Source organism: Macaca fascicularis, chromosome 3 (assembly GCF_037993035.2).
Source record: "Macaca fascicularis isolate 582-1 chromosome 3, T2T-MFA8v1.1".
Taxonomy (NCBI): Eukaryota; Metazoa; Chordata; class Mammalia; order Primates; family Cercopithecidae; genus Macaca; species Macaca fascicularis.
In genome coordinates this window covers 58,387,812-58,414,167 of record NC_088377.1, presented here as the reverse complement: position 1 = coordinate 58,414,167, position 26,356 = coordinate 58,387,812, and the positions used below count along the sequence as shown (strand labels likewise).

The 26,356-nt window shown below is 47.6% G+C and overlaps 2 protein-coding genes across 6 annotated transcripts in view; one reads left to right on the top strand and one right to left on the bottom strand.

Annotated features, from left to right (window-relative positions):
- Window positions 1-26,356, bottom strand: part of GALNT17 (polypeptide N-acetylgalactosaminyltransferase 17) — a 611,589-nt gene that overhangs the window by 28,160 nt on the left and 557,073 nt on the right. For all 5 annotated transcript variants that reach the window (XM_065541829.2, XM_074034847.1, XM_005549422.5 and 2 more), the window contains 2 exons: window positions 24,880-25,017; window positions 16,773-16,868 (listed from right to left, as the gene is read on the bottom strand). In XM_065541829.2, coding sequence (XP_065397901.1) covers window positions 16,773-16,868; window positions 24,880-25,017 — 234 coding nt within the window. The remainder of the gene's footprint in view (window positions 1-16,772; window positions 16,869-24,879; window positions 25,018-26,356) is intronic.
- Window positions 2,930-8,555, top strand: LOC135970116 (uncharacterized). Its single transcript, XM_065541828.2, has 3 exons — window positions 2,930-4,022; window positions 5,631-6,583; window positions 7,389-8,555. The coding sequence occupies exons 1-3, from the start codon at window positions 3,074-3,076 to the stop codon at window positions 7,446-7,448; spliced, it is 1,962 nt and encodes a 653-aa protein (XP_065397900.1). The 5' UTR covers window positions 2,930-3,073; the 3' UTR covers window positions 7,449-8,555.

Genomic DNA, 26,356 nt, shown 5'->3' with positions numbered 1-26,356 from the left:
GATCGCATCACTGTACTCCAGCCTGGGTGACAGAACAAGACCCTATCTCAAATAAAAAAAGTCAGGGGGATGGGAGGAGGTTACTGTTTACCAGACAGAGTAGTTGGAAGGATTAAATATGTCACCAAAAACAGATATGGATCTTATTGCCAGCATTGTTGTTCTTTATCTCAGCCCAGCCCTGGCCAGAGCGTTTCGAGCTCTCCCTAGGCAGGGGCTGGAACACCCGGCTCTGGGGCCAGAGTCCACTGTATGCTGCACTGTCAAACTCTGGGCTGCAGGTCAGCTGCAGGGACCCGAGAGTGCAGATGCAGAGCCACTGGGGGAGTTAAGGGCTAAGAAAGATGCCACAGTGCTGTCCCCCAGCCCCCTCTTTCTTCCTGATAGCACCTTTGCCTTTCTGGAGAAATCAGAAGCTGTGGCTGGAGAAGGTTGACCAGCTGTCTGGAGAGGTGCAGCAAGAAAGGCCTGGCAGAGGAGGGCGCTATCTGTGCAAGGCAGCCAAAGTGTCCTGCTTTCATTGTGGTTGTTCCAGCTTGGGGCCTGGGCACAGGAGGGCAACAGCCTGGTAGAACTGGGGGTCTGTGGGCCTCCTTAGGCAAGAACTTCCACTCCAAATGGGTTTAAGCCAACACTAAGGCTGCTACTGCATCCTTGACTTTTTTTTTTTTTTTTTTTTTTGAGACGGAGTCTCGCTCTGTTGCCCAGGCTGAAGTGCAGTGGCATGGTCTCGGCTCGCTGCAACCTCCACCTCCTGAGTTCAAGCGATTCTCCTGCCTCAGCCTCCCGGAGTAGCTGGGATTACAGGTGCCCGCCACCACGCCCAGCTCATTTTTGTATTTTTAGTAGAGACGAGGTTTCACCATGTTGGCCAGGCTGGTCTCGAACTGCTGACCGGAAGTGATCCACCCGCCTCGGCCTCCCAAAGTGCTGGGATTACAGGCGTGAGTCAATGCGCCCGGCCTTGACATTCTATTTTTAAATAAAACTCAGGCTTCCAAAAAGAAGCGGATGTTTGTCTAATTCTAATTAGTAACCAGCCAAAACTGAGGCGACAGACATTTCCGAGCAAGCAAGACTCTCCAAGTGGCCGGGAACCGTTTACATCTTGTTGACAAACACATGTTGCAAGACAGGAAATTACCCTCCTCAGTGCCTATTTTATCTCTGTTTAATTGCTGTTTGATAATAAATTACAACATAGAGTCCATTAATTAAGCTAGCAATGTCCGTGGAACACCAATTCCTTCTGCCCGGAGCCGCCTGGTTATAGGAGCTCTGATTCTGCTGCTGTTTGCACCCACAGCACTTTGGGAAGCAGTTTAGAAGGATTCCGGTTGGGTGACAGGACTCCTTGCACAGAAGGAGTGGGTCTGGGAAGCGGCGGAGCTTTGATGAGTGAGTAGAGGGACAGCCTGGCAGCTGGAGAGCCATGCCAAGTGTTCTCTAATTCAGGACACGTGGCTGAACAGAAAGCAACATCAGATTGACTTCTTAAAAAGCAGCTGACGGAAAGCAACCGGGGCCCACTTAACAAGTGTCCATCCCAGAGCCAGGGGGAGCCATGAGCAGCCTAATTCGGTTTGCCATTCTAAATCAAGTCAATCTAATCAGCTCTGTGGCAGGAGCTTTCACTTGGAAAAGTTCCGCACGCAGGTGGAGCTGGGAAAGATGAAACCCAGCCATTTCCTAACAAAGGTACCACACTGTGCTGGGAGTGCCACTAAGCTCCCAGAGGGAAAGAAGACTGGATGTCTGCTTCCTGCCTGGGCAGGGAGTCAGGAAGTGGTCACCTTCAGAGTGAAAGCCCTCATTAAATTTTAACCACAGGCTCAAGCACAGGGGCTCACACCTGTCGCCTCAGCACTTTGGGAGGCAGAGGCAAGAGAACTGCTTCAGGTCAGGAGTTCCAGACCAGCCTGGGCAGCATAGGGAGACCGCTATTTCTACAAAAAACTTTTTTAAAAAATTAGCTGGGCGTGGTGATGCATGCCTGTAATCCCAACTACCTGAGAGGCCTAGATGGGAGGATTTCTTGAGCCCAGGAGGTCAAGGCTGCAGCTGAAAGGACACAAAGATAGATGTGTACCCGCCCCCCACCCGCTACACCCTTGTTCTGCTCTCTAATCTTTGCACGTACCAGAGGTTTCGTAAGTTCTGTAAGTACATGTTTCTCTTTCTGAGGCCAGGTCACAAGGAATGTTTAAGTAAGATAGCCAGGTCACAAGGTGTGTTTAAGCAAGATAGCCATAAACTGGTCGTGCAACCTGATGCAATATAATTAACTGCCTTTGTGTAAAACTGCTCTTCCGCCTCAAGGGTTGTACTGAAATATCAGAAATGGCGGGAACCAATCATAGTTTGCCAAATCGCTTTGTTCAAACTCCAGCCAATCATACCTCTAATTTGTATAATGATTCTATGCCTACTTTCCTTAGACTATATAACATTGTTCGGAGCTCAGTAGGGGAGCTCTCCTGCCCGTCTCGTTTCACGAGCAAGTGAGAGCTCCAGGTTCGAACCTGTAATAAAGATCCTTGCTGCTTAGCTTTGACTCTGGACTCTGGTGGTCTTCTTCGGGGAATAAACGGTCTGGGCATAACAAATGGGGGCTCGTCCGGGATTTCCCCCAAGCCCACCAGACCCCCAAGTCAACGGATCTTAATCTGTAGGTAAGCCGGCTTTGTCACTGTCTCTGTCTTTGTCTCTGTCTGTCTCCCTGGAATTTCGCGAAATCCGTAATCTGTAATCTGTATTGGTCTGTTCTGTAAGTGGCACGGTCTTGGCGGACGCGCTAGAAGACAGCCACTCGGGACTGGTGGGAGACGTTCCCCAGTGCCCATCTGGGGGCCTCCATCCTTGGTTGCCCCGTCTGACTCAGGTCGGAAGTCCGACACGCGCTCGCGAATGCTCATCGTTATTACTGTCTGTCCGTTATTGTTAAGTGTTAAGTGTAAGCCCAAAACGAAACATAAAACCTTTTCTTCCCCCTCCAGGACTGGACCTGTCGGATACTCCCCTCTGCTTCACACTCATTTTCGTCCCCCCTTCTCTTTGTAGGAGCAGTCCAAAGATGGGCAACAACCAGAGCACGCCGCTCTCACTCCTTGTTACCAATTTTAAGGATGTGAAGGCTCGGGGGCGTAACTTAAGCGTAGAACTAAAGAAGGGAAAGCTAGTTACTTTCTGCCGTTCGGAGTGGCCCTCTTTCGGCGTAGGGTGGCCCTCTGAAGGAACTTTCTGTCTCTCTATTATTACTAAGGTAAAAACTAAGATTTTCCTGCCAGGGCAGTCAGGACATCCTGATCAAATTCCTTATATTCTAGTGTGGCAGGATCTTGTGGAAAACCCACCACCCTGGATAACTCCATTCATCCTTGAGCCCTGCAAAGTCCTAGTAACGCGACCTACAAGACAAAAGACTCCCTCTGCTCCCTCGGCCCCTGTGCTGCCGGACAGCCAGGACCCCCTAACGTTAGAACCCACATTTCCCCCACCATATCAGCACCTTATCCCGCAGGACCCAGTCCCCCAGGGTGGTGCTTCCGTAGAGGGAAACCGAGAAGCGGAAGCAGCCGAGAGTGAAAGTAACCTGGGGGGGCCGGCCGGCCGAACACGAGGCCGCGTACAGCGGGACCAAGCTTCCCGACTCCCTGACTCCACTGTAGCCCTGCCTCTCAGAGAAATAGGATTGCTCGATGATACCGGGCTCTCCCGTCTCATGTATTGGCCTTTTTCCACCAGTGATTTATACAATTGGAAGTCCCAAAATGCTCGGTTCTCAGATAATCCCAAAGATCTAACCTCGTTGTTAGACAGTGTCATGTTTACTCACCAGCCGACCTGGGATGACTGTCAACAGCTCCTCCGAATCCTGTTCACAACGGAGGAGCGGGAAAGAATCCAAGTTGAGGCCAGAAAACTGGTTCCAGGAGATGACGGCCAGCCAACTGCAAATCCTGACCTCATTGATGCGGCTTTCCCTTTGACCCGGCCCAGATGGGACTACAACACGGCAGAAGGTAGGGGACGACTACTCATTTATCGCCAGACTCTAATGGCGGGTCTCCGGGCTGCAGCTTGCAAGCCCACCAATTTGGCTAAAGTATATTCTGTGTTACAAGGTAAGACAGAAAGCCCCGCTGTGTATTTAGAGAGATTAATGGAAGCCTTCAGACAGTTTACCCCTATGGACCCGGAAGCACTGGAAAATCAGGCAGCGGTAGTAATGTCCTTTGTAAACCAGGCAACACCAGATATTAAAAGAAAACTCCAGAAATTAGAAGGTTTAGAGGGAAAGCAGATTCAGGACCTCCTTCAGATGGCCCAGCGAGTTTATAATAATAGGGATACTCCAGAAGAAAAACAGTTCAAGGCAACCAAAGAAATGACCAAAGTCTTAGTAGCAGCTTTCCCCCAGGCAGGAAATGGCCAAAACAGAAAGCAGAAAAAGCAAGGCCCTAGGCAAGGATTAGAAAAAGATCAGTGTGCTTATTGCAAGGAACGTGGCCACTGGATTAAAGACTGCCCAAAGAAACGGAGACCAGCTAACCCTACCTCCGTACTCGTTACCCAGGACTCTGACTAGGGAGGACGGGGTTCGGACCCCCTCCCCGAACCCAGGGTAACTTTGCAAGTGGAGGGGTCCCCAGTTCGCTTCTTGGTCGATACTGGGGCGGAACGCTCAGTCCTAACCAAACCAATTGGAAAAATGTCTAAGAAAACATCCTGGGTGCACGGGGCCACAGGCATCAAAAAATACCCCTGGACAACCCAGAGGACTGTAGACTTAGGAACGGGAAAAGTCTCCCATTCCTTCCTAGTCATCCCAGAGAGCCCCTGCCCTCTACTAGGGAGGGACTTGCTGACAAAGATGGGGGCCCAAATCCACTTTGAGCCAGAAGGGCCTAAGATAACTGATTCCCAAAACAGGCCAATATCTATCTTGACTGTCACCTTAGAAGATGAGTACCGACTCCATCAAGAGCAAAAGCCCCCCGATCAGGGAATTGACTCTTGGCTCCAGCGTTTCCCTGAAGCGTGGGCAGAAACTGGGGGCTTAGGGCTAGCTAAACATCAACCTGCCATATTTGTGGAAGTTAAGCCAGGGACGGACCCCGTTCGGGTTCGGCAATATCCTATGCCCCTGGAGGCAAGAGAAGGAATTACGCCCCATATCCGCCGACTCCTAGACCAGGGAGTCCTACGGGCTTGCCACTCATCCTGGAATACTCCACTGTTACCTGTTTGTAAACCCAACAGTACGGACTACAGGCCAGTACAGGATTTAAGAGAAGTTAATAAAAGGGTCATGGACATACATCCCACTGTGCCCAATCCATACACCCTTCTGAGTGCCTTACATCCCAAAAAACAGTGGTATACCGTTCTTGATCTAAAAGACGCTTTCTTCAGCCTTCCTCTGGCTCCCAAAAGTCAAGAACTCTTTGCATTTCAATGGACGGATCCTGAGAGGGGCATCAACGGTCAGCTAACATGGACCAGACTGCCACAAGGGTTCAAGAACTCGCCAACTCTGTTCGATGAAGCCCTTCATGAAGATCTGGGTGAGTACCGGCGGCAACACCCTGAAATAACTCTTTTGCAATATGTTGATGATCTCTTAATAGCGGCCAGGTCCCCGGAAACTTGTGTTCGAGGGACTGAGGACCTCCTGAAGACTCTGGGGGAGCTAGGCTACCGAGCCTCAGCAACAAAGGCTCAGATCTGCAAGTTGGAGGTAACTTATCTGGGGTACCTATTAAAAGGGGGGCAACGCTGGCTAACCAAAGCCCGAAAGGAAACAGTCCTACGCATCCCTAGACCCCAGTCAACACGGCAAGTGAGAGAATTCCTGGGGTCGGCAGGGTTCTGTAGGTTATGGATACCCGGATTTGCTGAGTTAGCCAAGCCCCTATACCAGGCAACAAAGGAACGGCAGTCCTTCAATTGGACGGAAGAGGCTGAGCTGGCCTTTCAGCAAATCAAAACTGCCTTGTTATCAGCCCCCGCGCTGGGGCTCCCTGATGTCTCCAAGCCCTTCCACTTATACGTGGATGAAAGTAAGGGTGTTGCAAAAGCCGTGTTAACACAGTACCTAGGCCCCTGGCAGAGGCCAGTTGCCTATTTGTCAAAAAAATTAGATTCAGTGGCTGCTGGCTGGCCACCCTGCCTCCGGATAATCGCGGCGACCGCCCTAATGGTCCGAGACGCTGATAAACTTATCATGGGGCAAGAGTTGCGCGTTATAACCCCGCATGCCATTGAAGGCGTCCTCCGGCAGCCGCCGGACCGATGGATGAGTAACGCCCGGCTCACCCACTATCAAGGACTGCTGTTAAACCCCCTCAGAATAACTTTTCTGCCCCCAACCTCTTTAAACCCTGCTTCACTGCTGCCAAATCCAGACTTGGACGCCCCGTCCCATGAGTGCACTGAGATACTGGCTCAGGTGCATGGGGTGCGGGAGGACCTGCAAGATCGTCCGCTCCCCGACACAGAACTCACCTGGTTCACTGATGGCAGCAGCTATGTCCACCAAGGCCAGCGGTATGCAGGAGCGGCTGTAACGTCAGAGACTGAGGTAATCTGGGAGGAACCCTTGCCTTCAGGGACATCGGCCCAAAGAGCCGAACTGATAGCCCTTACACAGGCCCTCACCCTAGGGGCAGAGAAAAAACTAACAGTATACACGGATAGCCGCTATGCTTTCGCTACTGCGCACATACATGGGGCCATCTACAGAGAAAGGGGACTATTAACAGCCGAAGGCAAAGAAATAAAAAACAAGCAAGAGATCCTAGCTCTATTAACTGCTTTGTGGAAACCAAAGAAATTGGCTATTGTACATTGCCCTGGGCATCAGAAACCAACTACGCCAATTGCTCGAGGCAACTTCTTAGCCGACCAAACCGCAAGGAGCATAGCAAAAGCTCCCAGTCAGCTCCTCGCGCTCCAGCTCCCCGATCCTGGCCCGCGAAATTTGCCATGTTTTCCCGACTATACCGAACAGGATCGTGAATGGATGAACACGCTTCCCCTAAAACAGTTTAAAAATGGGTGGTGGACTGATATAAATGACCAAACCATCCTACCAGAAAAATTAGGACGGCAGGTGTTGGAACACATCCACCGGACAACCCACCTGGGTGCCCGGCGAATGATGGACTTAATCAGGCACGCCAAGTTTAGAATCAGGCGCATAGCTGAACTGGCCAGCGATGTCACAACAAATTGCAAAGCCTGCCAACTAAACAACGCTTGCCCCCAAACCCAGACCACCACAGGAATTAGGTGTAGAGGAACTAGGCCTGGTATCTATTGGGAAATAGACTTTACTGAGATAAAGCCTGGAAAATATGGGTATCAGTACTTACTTGTCTTTGTAGATACTTTTTCAGGATGGACAGAAGCGTTCCCAACTAAGAGAGAAACTGCTCAGGTTGTAGCAAAGAAAATTTTGGAAGAAATCCTCCCCAGGTATGGCTTTCCCGTCCAAATAGGGTCAGACAATGGACCAGCCTTCGTTGCTAAGGTAAGTCAGGATTTGGCTTCCATTCTGGGGGCAAATTGGAAATTACATTGTGCTTATAGGCCCCAAAGCTCAGGACAGGTAGAAAGGATGAATCGGACTCTGAAGGAGACCTTAACTAAATTGACCATGGAGACTGGCGCTAATTGGGTAGTACTTCTCCCCTACGCTCTGTTCCGGGCCCGAAATACCCCTTACAGACTAGGCCTCACACCATATGAAATCATGTATGGCAGACCCCCACCCCTGGTCCCCAGTCTAAAAGATGACTTACTCAAACCTGAAACTGAAAATGTCTCTGAGCTCCTGTTCTCCTTACAAGCCTTACAGAAAATTCACCAGGAAATTTGGCCCAGACTACGAGAACTGTACGAGGCAGGACCTCCGCCGACGCCTCATCCGTTCCAGCCGGGAGACTGGGTCCTAGTCAAGCGCCACCGGCAAGAAACTCTTCAACCCAGGTGGAAAGGACCACTGCAAGTACTCCTGACTACTCCCACCGCTCTCAAAGTAGAAGGCATCGCTTCGTGGATCCACTACACACACGTCAAACCAGTGGACCCAACATCCGACCTTCTCGAGCCGTCTGGAGCACCGGTTACATGGACTGTAGACAAAGCTAAGAACAATCCCTTAAAGCTAACCCTGCGCCGTCATCCCCATAGCCGTAACCATGTCTAGCTTACCTATGCTTTTATGCCTTATGCATCTGACTCTCCTCACTGCTGCGCCGTCTAATCCCTATGTCTGGAGGTTCTGGCTCTATGAGAACAAAACTCACCCCGGGGAAACCCCCCAAGCGGGTAAACTGCTAGCTAGCGCAGACTGCCCCCCCTCAGGGTGTAATACTATAGTTTACCTCAATTTCACTAGGTTCCAGATTGCCCAACCAGCAATACCCATGATCTGTTTTGAATATGATCAAACTGAATATAATTGTAAAAATTATTGGTGGCACCAGAGTGCAGGTTGCCCATATAGCTACTGTAAGACGCACTCTGTCCGATACTGGAGAGAACGACAAGGGTGGTATTTTTACAAAACTGAGTCTCCCGTCACTTACACTTGGATAATTAGAGACCCATGGGACTCTCGGTGGACAACCCCACAACATGGGGGAGTATATTACTCATCAACTAGTACCTGGCCCAGTAGCCATTTATATCTGTGGAGAAGTCTAGTCCAGATTCAACCCTTAATCCACACACAAATCCACAGGCAAGAAACCAAGCTATCACAAGACTTGCAGCCCTTCTCCTGGCTAACTCTATTACAGGAAGGGCTAGCATTCGCCAACCTCACTGGTTTAGGCGACCTGTCCTCTTGCTTTATGTGTGCAACCCTAGGAAGACCACCATTAACGGCTGTTCCTCTATCCTCCCCTCCCACAAACTATACAGGTTTTAACTCATCGATAGTCACGATACCCGATGTAGCCCTGTACCGTGACCCATACCAAGAGAAATACCCCTATTGTTATTCGGCATTTAGCAACAGTCTCTGCAACCAATCGGCTACATACCCTAATAGTCCCATATATGCTCCCCCTGGTGTGTTCTTCTGGTGTAATATGACTCTGTTAAAAACTCTGTCCAAAAGCATCTCTGACGGACAGTTGTGTATCCCTGTTACCCTAGTTCCCCGACTGACACTGCTAACCCCGGCAGAGTTCATAGGCTGGGCAGGGACCGCCCCAACTAAAACTGCACAACATAGACGAGCAGTTTTTCTACCACTAATTGCCGGAATATCCTTAACCACCTCTGTCGTCGCAGCGGGGTTAGCAGGAGGGGCCCTACAACACTCCATGATAGAAAACGACAAGCTGTTACAACAATTCTCTGTTGCTATGGAAGACTCCGCCTATTCCCTAGCCTCCCTTCAGCGGCAGCTCACCTCCCTAGCACAGGTCACCCTTCAAAACCGCAGAGCCTTAGACTTACTCACGGCTGAGAAAGGAGGTACCTGTATGTTCCTCAAAGAAGAATGCTGTTTCTATATAAATGAGTCAGGGTTAGTTGAGGAAAGAGTCCAACGCCTACACGAACTAAGCTTAGAAATGAAAAAGCAACAATTCACTACAGCCGCTAACAATTGGTGGAGCTCTTCAATGTTTTCCCTTCTGGCACCCCTTTTAGGCCCCCTAATGTCTTTACTACTTCTATTCACTATAGGCCCCTGTGTGGTAAATAAAATTTTACAATTTGTCAGAGAAAGGTTTGATACCATCCAACTAATGGTCCTCCGTAGCCATCACCAGCCTCTCCTGCACCCAGAAAGTGAGGCTATATTATAAGACTCTGGAAATCCAAGATTGGACATCCAGTTACTTATGAGAAGGGAGAAATGAAAGGACACAAAGATAGATGTGTACCCGCCCCCCACCCGCTACACCCTTGTTCTGCTCTCTAATCTTTGCACGTACCAGAGGTTTCGTAAGTTCTGTAAGTACATGTTTCTCTTTCTGAGGCCAGGTCACAAGGAATGTTTAAGTAAGATAGCCAGGTCACAAGGTGTGTTTAAGCAAGATAGCCATAAACTGGTCGTGCAACCTGATGCAATATAATTAACTGCCTTTGTGTAAAACTGCTCTTCCGCCTCAAGGGTTGTACTGAAATATCAGAAATGGCGGGAACCAATCATAGTTTGCCAAATCGCTTTGTTCAAACTCCAGCCAATCATACCTCTAATTTGTATAATGATTCTATGCCTACTTTTCTTAGACTATATAACATTGTTCGGAGCTCAGTAGGGGAGCTCTCCTGCCCGTCTCGTTTCACGAGCAAGTGAGAGCTCCAGGTTCGAACCTGTAATAAAGATCCTTGCTGCTTAGCTTTGACTCTGGACTCTGGTGGTCTTCTTCGGGGAATAAACGGTCTGGGCATAACACAGCGAGCTATGATTGCGCCACTAGACCCCAGTTTGGGCGACATAGCGAGACCTTGTCTCGGAAAGGGGAAAGGGGAAAGGGAAGGGAAAGGAAAGGGAAAGTTCTGACCATGTTGTCCTGAAATGATGCCATCCAGGCATTCCTGCTGGTCTTTCATGGTCCCACTGGGCAGAAGCTTGAGGGAGGGACTATAGAGGAATAAAGGCTCCAGACAGAAAGGTAAGGAAGGTCAAGTTTATAGCAGTCTGCCCCAGACTAAGTCTGGAGGTGAGGGCATTGTCAGGCCTCAGGGCCCAAGCCAAGCCATCGCATCCCCTGGGACTTGCATAAGCCCAGATGGCCTGAAGTAACTGAAGAATCACAAAAGAAGTGCAAATGCCCTGCCTCGGCTTAACTGATGATATTCCACCACAAAAGAAGTGAAAATGGCCGGACCTTGCCTTAAGCGATGACATTATCTTGTGAAATTCCTTTTCCTGGCTCATCCTGGCTCAAAAAGCTCCCCCACTGAGCCCCTTGTGACCCCCACTCCTGCCCACCAGAGAACAACCCCCTTTGACTGTAATTTTCCTTTACCTACCCAAATCCTATAAAACGGCCCCACCCTTATCTCCCTTCGCGGACTCTCTTTTCGGATTCAGCCCGCCTGCACTCAGGTGAAATAAACAGCCATGTTGCTCACACAAAGCCTGTTTGGTGGTCTCTTCACACAGACGCGCATGACAGGCATCACAAGGGTGTTAAAGATGCTGGGGTAGACAGATGGGGAGGGTGGGGGGCCACAGGACCACAGAAGGCAGACATTGCTGCCTTAACATCCCAGCCCTCAGGTTCACCCAAGTGCTTCCTGAGTGGCTTTAAAAACCTTCCCCTGAGGCCGGGTGCAGTGGCTCATGCCTGTAATCCCAGCCCTTTGGGAGGCCGAGGTGGGTGGATCACCTGAGGTCAGGAGTTTGAGACCAGCCTGACCAACATGGCAAAACCCCGTCTCTACTAAAAATACAAAAATTAGTCAGGTGTGGTTGTGGGTGCCTGTAATCCCAACTACTCATAAGGCTGAGGCAGGAGAATCGCTTGAACCCAGGAGGCAGAGGTTGCAGTGACCCGAGATTGCGCCATTGCACTCCAGCCTGGGTGACAGAGCGAGACTCAGTCTGAAAAAAACCCAAAACAAACAAACAAACAAAAACCAAAAACAAAACCTTCCCCTGAAACACCCAAAGCCAAATGCAACTGCTTAGAGCCACATGGGGAAGCTCTGGGATCAAACCATCTTTACTTTGTTCCACATTAGCAGGAGGAGTGGAGTCCTCGGAGCCATTTTTGATTAAGCTAGTATCTAACTAGGACAGCCTTTATTATGTCACTGTTAATAAGTGCACCATTCAAATGTGACTTATTCAGAAGATTAAACAAAGAAGTCTGGGAGTCAAGTGCTCTTTTCACAGCCACTCTTGGAGTAATTGCCTAAAAGGGTGATCTGGCACAGCCATGGGGCCCAGGAGTGGGACTGCCCTAGGCTCAGCCTCTGGGATCTTGCTGCCTGGGCCAGAGGCTGTGGGTATCCTAGGAAGGTGGTATAGGGAGTGTGCTGGGCCCTGCCTCCCACCCTCTGTGTCCCCTTTCTTCAAGTCCTCTAGGCTCAGTACCACAAGTCACTATATCCAACTCCTGGCCATCTCAGCCCGAGACTAGCTGGGGCTTTTCATTTGGTCTAGTCCAAGACATAGCTTCTTAGATAGTCCCCTCTGGAACTGCTGTAGGCAGTCGAAACGTATCACTTCTTCTACCCCCAGGCGAGTCTTCCAGTGGCTCCCTGACATCTTCTGGATCAAGTCCCATTTCCTCAAACCAGCAGCATCAGCATCACCTAGAAATCAGCTGGAAATGCAAAATTAGGGCTGGGGGCTGAGGCTCATGCCTGTAATCCCAGCACTCTGGGAGGCCAAGGTGGGAGGATCCCTTGAGGCCAGGAGTCCAAGACAAGCCCAGACAACATGGCAAGACTCTATCTCTACAAAAAAAACACAGAAAATTGAGTGGAACATGGTGGCATTTGCCTTTAGTCCCAGCAACTAAGGAGGCTGAGGCAGGAGGAGCACTTCAGCCCAGGAGGTTGAGGCTGCAGTGAGCTGTAATCACACCACTGCACTCCAGCCTGGGCAACAGAGCAAGACCCCATCTCTTAAAAAAGAAGGAAGAAAAGGAAGGAAGGAAAGAAGGAAGGGAGGGAGGGAGGGAGGGAGCAAGGGAGGAACGGAGGAAAGGAAAAAAGGAAAGAAGGAAGGAAAAAAGGAAAGGAAAGGAAGAAAGGAAGGAGGGAGGGAGGGAAGAGAGGAAGGAAGAAAGGAAGGAAGAGAAAGAAAGGAAAGGAAAGAAAGGAAAGGAAAGGAAGAAAGGAAGGAGGGAGGGAGGGAAGAGAGGAAGGAAGGAAGGAAGAAAGGGAGGGAGGGAGAGAGGGAAGGAGGTAGGGAAGGAGGGAGCGAAGGAGGGAAAAAAAGAAAGAAAGAAAAGAAGGAGGAAACAAAAGCAAACTCTCAGGCCCCACTGGAGATCTGACCCGAAAATTCTGGGGACGGGGCCCAGGAGCTGGTGTTGTCACAGCCTTGGGGGCGATTCTGCTGCCTACTGCAGCATGCAGGCTGGAACCTTGGTGCAGGTCTCCTTAGGTCTGTCACCATCTGCACTTCACGTCTCTGCTGCCTTCTCTCTCAGCACTCCCTTCCCTCTTGCATTCAAAGTTCCAGCCAAACTGGGCTACCTCCTACCTCCCAGGCCCCAGCACCCTGGGTTACACTTATTCTACTGTAGATTTCCTGCCTCTTTTCTAGTCCCTCCCCTTGAAGGGTAAACAATTTGACAGCAAAGACTGTATCATACCAGCTGCCTGTGTGACAGTGGTGCCTAGCATTTTAGAGTAGGTAATCAAGACATATTAGTTGAGTGAACGAATGAATGAATGAATGAATGAAGACATGCATTTATTTTTTTCTTTTTTCTTTTTGAGATGGAGTATTGTTCTGTTGCCCAGACTGGAGTGCAGTGGCCGCATCTTGGCTCACTGCAAGCTCCGCCTCCCGGGTTTATGCCATTCTCCTGCCTCAGCCTCTCGAGTAGCTGAGACTACAGGCGCCCGCCGCCATGCCCGGCTACTTTTTTGGTATTTTTTAGTAGAGACGGAGTTTCACCATGTTAGCCAGGATGGTCTCAATCTCCTGACCTCATGATCCACCCATCTCAGCCTCCCAAAGTGCTGGGATTACAGGTGTGAGCCACCACGCCCAGCCTTTTTTTTCTTTTTTTAAGAGACAAGGCCTTAGCCAGGCGCGGTGGCTCACGCCTGTAATCCCAGCACTTTGGGAGGCTGAGGCAGGTGGATCACAAGGTCAGGAGATCGAGACCATCCTGGTTAACATGGTGAAACCTGGTCTCTACTAAAAAGTGCAAAAAATTAGCTGGGCGTGGTGGCGGGCACCTGTAGTCTCAGCTACTTGGGAGGCTGAGGCAGGAGAATGGCGTGAACCCGGGAGGTGGAGCTTGCAGTGAGCCTAGATCGCACCACCGCACTCCAGCCTGGATGACGAGCGAGACTCCGTCTCAAAAAAAAAAAAAAAGAGACAAGGCCTCACTCTGTCACCCAGGAGTGCAGTGGCATGATCATGGCTCACTGCAGCCTTAAAGTCAAGTGATCCTCCAGCCTCAGCTTCCTGAGTCGCGTGCCACCACACCCAACTCATTTTATATATTTTTTTTGTAGAGGCGGGGGTCTTGTTATGTCACCCAGCCTGGTCTCAATCTCCTGGCCTCAAGCAGTCCTCCCACCTCAGCCGTCACAGCCACCTGCATTAGATTCTGTAGCCCATATTGCTTTCCATGAGAATCCCCATTTCTCTATAGAGAACCTTCAGGGAGAGGAGAAGGTCTACGCTTCCCAGCCAATCTCCTGCTCCCCACGGGCACTTTTTGCCAATTATAAATGGTGATGGTGCTCCATAAATAACTTGAATTTAAATGGATCGCATTTGACTTTTTTTTTTTTTTACCTTGAGACAGAGTCTCGCTCTGTAGCCCATGTTGGAGTGCGGTGGCACGATCTCGACTCGCTGAAACTCCACCTCCAAGGTTCAAGTAATTCTCCTGCCTCAGCCTCTCTAGTAGCTGGGATTACAGGCGCCCGCAACTATGCCTGGCTAATTTTCGTATTTTTAATAGAGATGGGGTTTCACCATGTTGGCCAGGCTGGTCTTGAACTCCTAACCTCAGGTGATCTTTGACTTTAAAATGCTTGGCTGTGCTTGGCCCAGAGCGGTAGCTCACGCCTGTAATCCCAGCACTTTGGGAGGCCTAGGCAGTGGATCACTTGAGGTCAGGAGTTCAAGACCAGTCTGGCCAACATGATGAAACCCCGTCTCTACTAAAAATACAAAAATTAGCTGGGGCAGGGTGGTGCAAGCCTGTAATCTCAGCTACTCAGGAGGCTGACGCAGGAGAATCACTTGAACCCAGAAGGCGGAGGTTGCACTGAGCCGAGATCATGGCACTGCATTCCAGTCTGGGTGACAGAGAAAGACTCTGTCTAAAAAAATAAATAGATCGATAGACAAATAAATAAATAGATAGATAGTATAAAATGCTTGGCTGTGCTGGAAGGCCTGGGTTCTATGTTGCTTTGCTCATGGGCACTTGCCCCTCTGTGCCTCAGTTTCCTCATGCTGCCCGCCTATTTCCCAGAGTTGCTGCAAGGATCTGCTCAGGATATGAACAGTACCCTGTCTGGCATTGCTTACCCACCTTAGGAGTATCCATCCAGACAATGAGAACTACCTGCAGTGACGTGGCAGAGGGAACGCAACTGTCTCTTTCCAGCAGTGACCTCGGGGAATGCAAAACCACTACGCACAGAGAAAAACCTGTGAGCCTTGATACGGGCACGTGTGGGGATGAGTGTAATTGATGAAGGCAACTTTGCACGTGAACGTGGGCATTCACAGAACAAGAGACATGAAGGGTGTTTACAGGGTAGCTCCTCAGGTGCCTTCCTCTTACAGACCAATGAACTGAGCCCCGGAGAGAGGATCTGTGAGCCCGACTCACAACCCACCTTCAGTGTTCCTCTGAAATTGAAATATAAATGTTTTCCTAGTCGGTGGCTTGCCTTTTTCTACTACTGGTTGACGTAATGTTTGAAATTCTGATGAATGTCAAGACTAGTGACATTTTCTTGGATGTGTTTTCTTCCAATCTTAAGAGAATTTCTGCTAAGCTCTTTGTGTACACACACACGTGCACACACGCACACCTGTGCACACACACCGCTGGCTAGCACAAAGCTGTCAAAGGAAATTCGTTTATCAAGACTCTGTTTTTACTTGTTGGTTAATTGCTTTGCTCTTCTCAGGTTATCACACGTGTTCTCTGAAAGCTGCATTTTAGAGTAGGTGATCAGGACATATTACTTGAGTGAATGAATGAATGAAGCCGTGTATTTGATACACATATTTTTTTTAAAGACACTCTGCAAACATTCTCCTCCTTCCCATCAGCTGTTTGCTCTTGAACCAGCATTTACGGTCCAGCTTGTACTTACAACCAAACTAATTGACGCGCCTTCAGGATGGATGTGTCAATCAGATTCTAGTGAAGAAATTTGCTAATTGTTTCTCTGAAGTAGTAAGCAGGTAGATTTGGTTATAATGACGGTACATGCACATATGGTGTATATTTGCATGTTAGCAAATGACTCTGTGGCTTATCCACCTTTGAAATATGCACAGTGTGACTTATTCACCTATGAAACCTGCACATTGATCTTGTTAATATCCGCACTGATGCAGCCAGTCGCAGTGGCTCACGCCTGTAATGCCAGCATTTTGGGAGACCGAGGTGGGCAGATCTCTTGAGGTCAGGAGTTCGAGACCAGCCTGGCCAAATGGTGAAACCCCATTTCTACTAAAAATACAAAAATTAGCCGGACATGGTGGCATGTGCCTGTAATCCCAGATATTCAGGAGGCTGAGGTAGGAGAATCGCATGAGCCTGGGAGGCGGAGATCGCAGTGAGCCAAGATCACACCACTGCACTCTAGCTTGGAGGACAGAGTCAGACTCCATCTCAAAAAAAAAAAAAAAAAAAAAAAAAAAAAAAATTCTGCGCACTGCAACAACCACTTATGAATCTTTTTCCTATCTTTAGAGAAATAACCAGCAAGACTCCTACCTTCTTCTTAACATCTCAGAATAAATAACTACCAAGGTAGACAGCAACAAACTTTATCCAGAAGGCCGGCAAGGCCCCTGTGGGCCGGAGATGGTGATATTACTACTTCCTTCCTGGTCAGAGATGAGCTCCTACCTGCGGTCCCCAGCCATGGCACGGATACAGTATTGCTGTGTGGTTCTCCAGTGGCCCCTGGTCCAAGCAGACGTCTTTTGCCTTGTTGTTGCGAAGCTGCAAGAACAGACAAAACATGATCCATCAGAGCTCCGCTAGTGGAGGTGTGGATGCCCAGTCACTGTTCTACCATGCCTTGGTTCCAACTTCATGATGGGAAGACCACACAGGCCTCTAAGTGAGGACCAGGGCTCAAGTCTGTGCAGTGATCACCTTAGCAAGAAAAATCAAGTCTTAAGGTGGATGGCATGGATCCTAGGTCTCTGACTGTGTCCTGGGCAGCTTGCCCCCCACCCTCACAGCACCTCCATTCCTAACATGAAAGGCAATCTGAGGGAACTTCTGCACATAGGAGCGCTGGTTACCCAGATCTTAGGCTTCTAAACGGCTTTGAAGCTTCTAAGTGGCTTATAGGCTTCTCAGTGGCTTCTAAGGCTTCTAAGTGGCTTGTAAAATCTGGTTATCCAGATGGTTAGGCTTCTAAGTGGGCCTCAGCACCAACATTGGTTTTAATAAACCAGGTAATCAAAGGTTAGCTTTTCAGGTCATGACGTGCATAAAGGCATGAAGAACCTAAAAGCAAATTAGGCTGGACGCGGTGGCTCATGCCTGTAATCCCAGCACTTTGGGAGGCTGAGGTAGGAGAATCGCTTGAGCCCAGGAATTCAAGACCAACATGGGCAACATAGCGAGGCGCCATCTCTACAAAAACATTAAAACAAATTAACCAGGCCTGGTGGCACACACTTGTAGTCCCAGCTACTCAGGAGGCTGAGACGGCAGGATGGTTTGAGCCCAGGAGTTCCAGGCTGCAGTGAGCCATGATTGTACTACTAGACTCTAGCCTGGGCGACAGAGCAAGACCTATTTCTAAAAAAAAGAAAAAAAAAAACCCTAAAAGCTTACTATCATAAAATGCTCTAGCAGTATCTATTTATATATTCAAAAACATATACCTATGCTGTGCTAAGCACCACTGTAGGTGTTTGGAACGCACCCACGGAGGAAATAGACAAAAGTCCCCAAAGCAACACCTGTGAAACTAGGCATGGGTCTTTGGGAGAATGTAAGAACTGATCTCATTTGGATCTCTAGGTGCATTGTGATCTACACGGGTATCTATCCCACCAGCACCCTACGGTCTCAATGGGTGGGAAAAAGGTAATGTTGCTGGTCCTCTCCATCTATATTCATTCCCCTCCAGATTACATTCCCCATCGAAACAGAGAGGAAAAGGCATTCTGTTTCTTTTCTTTTCTTTTCTTTTTGAGACAGAGTTTCGTTCTTGTTGCCCAGGCTGAAATGCAATGGTGCAATCTCGACTCACTGCAACCTCCACCTCCTGGGTTCAAGCGATTCTCCTGCTTCAGCCTCCCAAGTAGCTGGGATTACAGTTGCCCGCCACCATGCCAAGCTAATTTTTTGTATTTTTAGCAGAGACGGGGTTTTACCACTTTGGCCAGGCTGATCTTGAACTCCTGACCTCAGGTGATGCACCTGCCTTGGCCTCCCAAAGTGCTGGGATTATAGGCGTGAACCACTGCGCCTGGCCGGCATTCTGTTCTTTATGTACCCAAATTGTGTTTAGGCTCAGACAACTTGAGCAGATTTTTTTTTCTTCTTTTGTTTTTTTGAGATGGAGTCTTGCTCTGTCGCCCAGGCTGGAGTACAGTGGCGCGATCTCGGCTCACTGCAAGCTCCGCCTCCCAGGTTCAAGCCATTCTCCCACCTCAGCCTCCCGAGTAGCTGGGACTACAGGCACCTGCCACCACCCCGGCTAATTTGTTTGTATTTTTAGTAGAGACAGGGTGGTCTCAATCTCCTGACCTCATGATCTGCCCGCCTCGGCCTCCCAAAGTGCTGGGATTACAGGCCTGAGCCACTTCGAGTAGATTTTTAAATCCTTGTTTTTTTTCTTTGAGTGACAGGGTCTTGCCTGTACTCCAGGCCGGAGTGCAGGGGCGCAATCACAGCTCACTGCAGCTTCCATCTCTTGGCCTCAAGCAATCCTCCCATTTCAGCCTCCCAAAGTGCTGGGATTACAGGTGTTAACCACTATGCCTGGCTGAGAACTCTTTACATATTAAGGACATGAATGTTTTAACAGAGTATTTGCTTTACGTCATGATTTGAGACTGCCAAGCTTTTAAACTTTGTTCTAATGTTTCTGCAATCAAATCTATCATTCAGTAATTTAATAAATATTTATTGAAGGCCTGGTAAGTGCCTGACACTGTGCTAAATTTAATGAGCAAAAGACAAATAACATCGTCCCTGCCCTGAAGTAGTCCACAGTCTACTGCAATGACTGAAATATGCTAGGGCCAACAAGCAGAGCTTCTTTTTTATTTTTTATATTTTAGATGGAGTCTTGCTCTGTCATCAGGCTGGAGTGCAGTGGCACGATCTCGGCTCACTGCAACTTCCACTCCTGGGTTCAAGTGATTCTCGTGCCTCAGCCTCCTGAGTAGCTGGGACTACAGGCATGCACCACCACACCCAGCTAATTTTTGTATTTTTAGTAGAGACGGGGTTTCCCCATATTGGCCAGGATGGTCTCAATCTCCTGACCTTATGATCCACCTGCCTCAGCCTCCCAAAGTGCTGGGATTACAGGCGTGAACCACTGCCACCGGCCAAGGAGAACTTCTTTACCCCTTCCAAGGATTCAGAGATAACTGCTAAGAGGTGACTCCTGCCCTAAGCATTAAAAGCATATGTAGGCTGGGTGTGGTGGCTCACGCCTGTAATCCCAGTGCTTTGGGAGGCTGAGGCTGGAAGATCTCTTAAGGTAAGGAGTTTGAGACAAGCCTGGGCAACATAGTGAGACCCCAACTTCACAAAAAGTAAACAAAATTAGCTAGGCATGGTGGCATGTGCTTGTAGTCCCAGCTACTTGGGAGGCTGAGGTGGGAGGGTGGCTTCGGTCCAGGAGTTTAAGGCTACAGTGGGCTGAGACTGTGCCACTGGATTCCATCTTGGGTGACACAGCAAGGCTGTGCCTCAAAAAAAAAAAAAAAGTTGTCTAGCGCCAACAGCAGTGGCTCACATCTGTAGTATCAGCTACTAGGGAGGCCGAGGTGGGAGGATTGCTTGAGCAGAGGAGTTCCTGGCTATAGTATGTCACGATCATGCTATTGTACTCCAGCCTGGGCAACAGAGCAATACCTTATCTCTTTTTTTTTTATAAAAAAGGAAGAGCTATCTAAAAAATGGTTTTTGATTAATTTGGTTTATTTCATTCAACACTATAGTCCGTCTGAAATGTGTATCTGTAAATGGTGACACTCGGCAGGTAGAGAAGGAGTAATAGAACCAGATGCCTTAAAACGTTAACATTGATTATATCTGGGAACTGGGATTTGGAGTAAGTTTAGTTTTCATCTGTGTATTTCCAATAGACTGTATGTATTGATTTTATTATTTTAAAGGAAAATCTGTAACACCAAAAGGCTTCTCTCTTCCAAATAATCAGATTCTGATCACAATGTCACTTCCAATGCCACCCCCACTGTATGGCTCAAGGGACATCATTTATACTGTGGTTGATGTCAAAGGCAGCTCCTGGAGTTGTGGAGTGCACAGACTGTGGAGCTGTACACAGCAGCTCTGGCAGTCTCTAGCCTAGGTGGTTTGTGCCTATAGCCCCAGATACTCGGGAAGCGAAGTGGGAGAATCGCTTGAGCCAGGACTTCAAGGCCAGCCTGGCAACACAGTGAGACCTCATTTCTACAAAGAAAGAAAAAAAAAATTAGCCAGGTGTGATGATGTGTACCTATAGTCTCAGCTACTCAGAAGGCTGAGGTGGAAGAATAGCTTGAGTCCAGGAGTTCAAGGCTACAGTGAGCCAAGATTGTGCCACTGCACTCCAGCCTGGGGGACACAGGCTGGTCGTCATTTTTATTGTTTCCTTTTTAGTCACTATTTTTCTTCTAATGATAAAAGTATCACCTAACATTAGTGAAAGTTGGAAAAGCATGACAAAGTACCCCCACCCCTAAAACTGCCCAAAGTCCTACTTACTACCCAATGTAATTATATCTTCTGCATTTCCCAATGCTATTATCACACTTGCTTCCAATCTAAAATAGCAGCAAATTGAGTTTTCTCATCCTGAGTTTTTTCCTTTTAAGCATGATGGTATCAATATTTTTCTCATGTCATTAAACTTTCGTACGTACCATTTATAACAGCTATAAAATATCTCAAACCATGAATGCATTATATTCAACTAATCTTCAAGTGAAATTAAAAAAAATTTCCTCAAAAATAACATGTCTGAGCTGAACAATTTTACTCTCAAATCTTTGTCCTTATTTCAGATTATTTGCTTGGGATAAGAGTGGAGAAGAAACTATGATTGTCATTATTAAGCTTTTCAATACATGTGGCTCAAATTGCTTTTTAAAAGGCTTGTTTCAATTTGCACTATCACAGAGGATATGATTTTTTTTCATATTACTAAGGCCTTGCCTATAAAGTATCAACACATATTCCATAAAATGAATCTATGTTCGTTTGCAGATAGGAAAAAAAGAAAAACAAACCACCTCTGTGTATTTAATTTTTTATTTTCTTTGACTATGAAATAAATTTAAAATTGTCATGTATTTTTCATCCATGTGTATTTTTTCTTGTGTAACTGACCTTGTACTTTGTTTATTTTTCTTTGGGGATGTTTTATTTTGTTGTTTAAATCAAATTTTTAAAATAATGCCTGTAATCCCAGCACTTTGGGAGGCTGAGGCGACTGGATCACTTGAGGTCAGGAGTTCAAGACCAGCCTGGCCAACATGGCAAAACCTCATTTCTACAAAAACACAAAAATTAGCTGGACGTGGTGGCGTGTGCCTGTGATCCCAGCTACTAGGGAGGCTGAGGCAGGAGAATTGCTAAAACCTGGGAGGTGGAGGTTGCGATGAGCCGAGATCACGCCACCGCACCCTAGCCTGGGTGACTGTCTCAAGTAAAAAAAAAATTAACTTAACTTGCAAAGCTTATTATATATTAATGTTATTTGTTCATCTATAGCATTTGTGGTATATGTATTTCCAGTTTGGTGTATTATTTCTCTACTCAGTTGATATACAGATTATTTTAATATTTATGAGCTTGGATCCATGACACATTTCCTTTGTATTTTTTGCATGGCTTTCATTCTTAGAAAGCCCTTCCAGCCGGGCACGGTGGCTCACGCCTGTAATCCCAGCACTTTGGGAGGCCGAGGTGGGTGAATCACGAGGTCAAGAGATCGAGACCATCCTGGCGAACATGGTGAAATCCTGTCTCTACTAAAAATACAAAAAATTAGCCAGGCGTGGTAGCAGGCACCTGTAGTCCCAGCTACTCGGGAGGCTGAGGCAGGAGAATGGCGTGAAACCGGGCGGCGGAGCTTACAGTGAGCAGAGATTGCGCCACTGCACTCCAGCCTGGGCAACAGAGCGAGACTCCAACTCAAAAGAAAAAAAAAAAAAAAAAGAAAGCCCTTTTTCATTCAGAGATGAGATTCATGACTATTTCCGCATGGTTATTTTATTATTTCTTTCATGTAATGCTACAGTTCATCTGGAATCTACTTTGGTAAACGGTGAGCTGTAAAAATCTAAATTGATTTATTTTCCAAAGAGCTAGGAAATTGACCCAATTGTCTTAGGAATAATCCATTCACTGCCCATTGTTGTTCGATTCTTCCTTTGTATTTAATATTACTTAGATAATTAAAAAAAATTCATGCTTTTATTTTGGAGAAGAAAAGGCAAGGCAGTTTATATCTATTAATAACTACTGCTGTGTGCCAGGTGCTTTTTTTTTTTTTTTGAGACAGAGTCTCACTCTGTCACCCAGGCTGGAGCGCAGTGGCGTGATCTCAGCTCACTGCAACCTCTGCCTACTGGGTTCAAGCGATTCTCCTGCCTTAGCCCCGAGTAGCTGGGATTACCTGCACCAGTCACCATGCTCAGCTAGTTTTATATATATATATGTGTGTGTGTGTGTGTGTGTGTGTGTGCGTGCGTGTATTATACAGGACTTCCCCATGTTGGCCAGGCTGGTCTTGAACTCCGGACTTCAAGTGATCCGCCTGCCTTGGCCTCCCACAGTGATGGGATTACAGGCATGAGCCATGGCACTTGGCCACACCAGGTACTATTCTAAGAACTCTACATATCACAGCTCATTTTATACCCCCAGGAACCCTGGAGAGGAGATACTCTCCTTCCTCCCATTTTATAGATGAGGGAATGGCTGCCAAGAGGACCCACACGGCTGGTAACAGCCTACTAGGATTTGAACCCAGCAGGCTGGCTCCAGTCTTCATGTATCCCTAACCGCCCTAGAGACTGCCCTTGCAAGACGTGAGCATCCCATTCCAAATTCCAGCTCAAGAGGGTCACCACTCTACCCCGATGACTTAACCTGTGGTGGATTCACTTTCTCTAAAAGGCAGCAGGCAAAGAATAGGAAAATCCACAGTTGTAGAAGAATGTAAATACTCTAAGTCAAAGGGATTCTTCTTAGCTCTAAGCTGGTAATCACAGGGAGTCCCAGGGAAGAAAACCAGATTGCGGAGCTAATGGGGTATCTCAGCCAAATTGAGAGCACTCGGCTCCCTGCTCCTTGGCCTGACTGCGTGTCACCGATTCTATCTCAAACAGGTATCGCAAGGGAGAACGAGGTGGACGCGTGAGTGTTTCTATACGAAGATGTTCTCAGCAATGGTACTTGTGATTTTTTTTTTTTTTTTTTTTGAGACGGAGTCTCGCTCTGTCGCCCAGACTGGAGTGCAGTGGCCGGATCTCAGCTCACTGCAAGCTCCGCCTCCCGGGTACATGCCATTCTCCTGCCTCAGCCTCCCAAGTAGCTGGGACTACAGGCGCCCGCCACTTCGCCCGGCTAGTTTTTTGTATTTTTTAGTAGAGACAGGGTTTCACCGTGTTAGCCAGGATGGTCTCGATCTCCTGACCTCGTGATCCGCCCGTCTCGGCCTCCCAAAGTGCTGGGATTACAGGCTTGAGCCACCGCGCCAGGCCTACTTGTGATATTTTAAAATTGGAAAAGTCACCAGTGTCTATGTTCTCAAGCAAAGTCCAGCTTACACAAAAAGTGGAACCATGTGTGGCTATTAATTACTGACAAAAAGTATTTCATGATACACTTACATATCCTGCATATCATTGAGTAAAATTTCAAACAATTAGGCATTGTGAATGGAATCGTTTTAGCAAAAAAAAAACATGGGTATATACACATGCACACACATATACACGCACACACACACATACACACACACACACAGAGTCCAGAGGTCCATACATCAAAGTGTACATGTTATCTCTGGTATCCGGATCCCCACGTCCAATCTTGGCTTCGTGACTTATACGCTCTGTGACCTTCGGTAAGTTAGATAATTTCTCTAAGTTTCAGTTTTCTTATCAAGAAAACAGAAGTAACTCTAATCTCTCATAAGGTGAAGGTGAAATTAATTTGTATGCAAAAAACACTTAGAATACTGCCCAGTACTTCAAAAGCACTCAAATATTCACCCCTAGTATTATTGTTTTCAAAATGTTCTCAAATGCATATTGATGGTATTTGTAATAAGAGAAAAATCGCTTTGCTTTCAGGTTTAGAAAGGTGATATGATCACAGCATAGACAATCTGAGAACATTTCCTCCTTTCTTTGATGATAAGTGATTCCAGCCCACAGCACAGAGCAATGGAGGACTCCAACCCCCCTGCCTCTCTTTATATCCAAACTTCCTTCTCAATATCTCCATTCACAGGTCTCAGAGGACCTCAAAGTCAAAATTTCTCAAACAGGATTCATTATCTGCCACATATCTCAGGCAAAGAAGACTGTCATAGTCTTTTATCCATAGTCCATTATACATTCATCACATTTGTTCCCTACCCAAACCCCCTGGCTAGAGAGAATCTTGCTATCAGGGCCGGCACCTCCAAAAACCACTCATTGAATGAATGAATGAGCAACTCTATTTCTCCCCAGCAAAGCAACCTACAGCATATTGAACAGCATTCCAAGCCAAAAGCATGCACGGTCTGATTTACCTCCCCGTAAGCAACGGTATTATTGTATCTTCTCATTTCTGGGTAAACATGGTCCAGGTACCACTGGAAATTCTTACACTTTAAACTTTTCCTTAAGGCTCTTCTTTCAGAGACATCACCGATGTCAATTCCCGGATTCTGAAAAGAGAGAGAGAAGCCAAGGGGTGTTAGTGACTATGGAGCTCTGGCCAGAGTGGGGCACAGGTGGAGTCACTTTCAGGGAAAGCTTCACATAGAAGATCTTAAGCCTGGGCCGGGTGCGGTGACTCATGCCTGTAATCCCAGCACTTTGGGAGGCCGAGGTGGGCCAATCACGAGGTCAGGAGATCGAGACCAGCTTGGCCAACATGGTAAAACTCCATCTCTACTAAAAATACAAGTAATTAGCTGGGTATGGTAGCGGGTGCCTATAATCTCAGCTACTCGGGAGGCTGAGGCAGGAAAATCGCTTGAACCCAGGAGGCAGAGGTTGCAGTATGCTGAGATCGCGCCACTGCACTCCATCCCGGTGACAGTGTGAGACTGTCTAAAAAAAAAAAAAAGAGAAGATCTTATGCCTCTTATGCTTATTCAGAAGGGTTTTTTTGTTGTTGTTCTGGTTTTATTGAGACAGGCTGGGAGTACAGTGGTGTGATCTCATCTCACTGCAACCTTGTCCTCTTGGGTTCAAGCAATTCTCCTGCCTCAGCCTCCCCAGTAGCTGGGATTCCAGGCTCACGCCACCACGCTTGGCTAATTTTTGTATTTTTAGAAGAGATGGGGTTTCATCATGTTGGCCAGGCTGGTCTTGAACTCCTGACCTCAAGTGATCGGCCAGCCTTGGCCTTCCAAAGTTCTGGGATTACACGTGTGAGCCACCGCACCTGGCAGAAAGGGCGGTTTAAGGAGACCTATTTGACTCATCCAGACCCAGGCCAGGGAACCCTCCTTCCTGAGCAAAGTCAGGAACCTGTAACAACAAAGGTCCCAGCCAAGCCAACCATCCTTATCATTGCTGTGCAAATGGATTTCTGGGACACACTGATGTTGATGACTTACATTCTCAGTTTCTTCTCTTCCACATTTCCTTAGTAACTATCAGAGACAATTATTAGAGGAATTATTTGATTAGGACAAGAAAAGAAATGCCTACAACCACCTCCTGTCTTTCTTTCCTATACCTGCAAAATTTCTCCTTTTGTTGGCTCTTTGCGAAGTTCATTATATGCAGAAGTGAAAATAATTTCCCATTGCAAAGCTTGTAATGATGTTCTAATGAATAATTCACTCTGCTTTTACAGAAATGAACCTGTAATGGCTGCTGTGTGCTGACAGGGAAAATAAAGTATCTGAAATATGACTCCACAGACTCAGCTGCAAGATGGCCAGGAATTAGCAGAGACAGGATGCACTGGGGGGCCTAAGAGAAGACTTCCAATTATGTCATTAAGATCACTTGGGCAGTCAAACAGTGACTTTAAAGGGAAATCTCTTTAAA

Coding starts and splice junctions, on each gene's coding strand:
- LOC135970116 (XM_065541828.2), top strand. CDS start 3,074: ATGGGCAACAACCAGAGCACGCCGCTCTCACTCCTTGTTACCAATTTT. Junction 4,023..5,630: donor GGACTACAACACGGCAGAAG/GTAGGGGACGAC, acceptor ATCTCTTAATAG/CGGCCAGGTCCCCGGAAACT. Junction 6,584..7,388: donor CTGTAACGTCAGAGACTGAG/GTAATCTGGGAG, acceptor TTGTCTTTGTAG/ATACTTTTTCAGGATGGACA.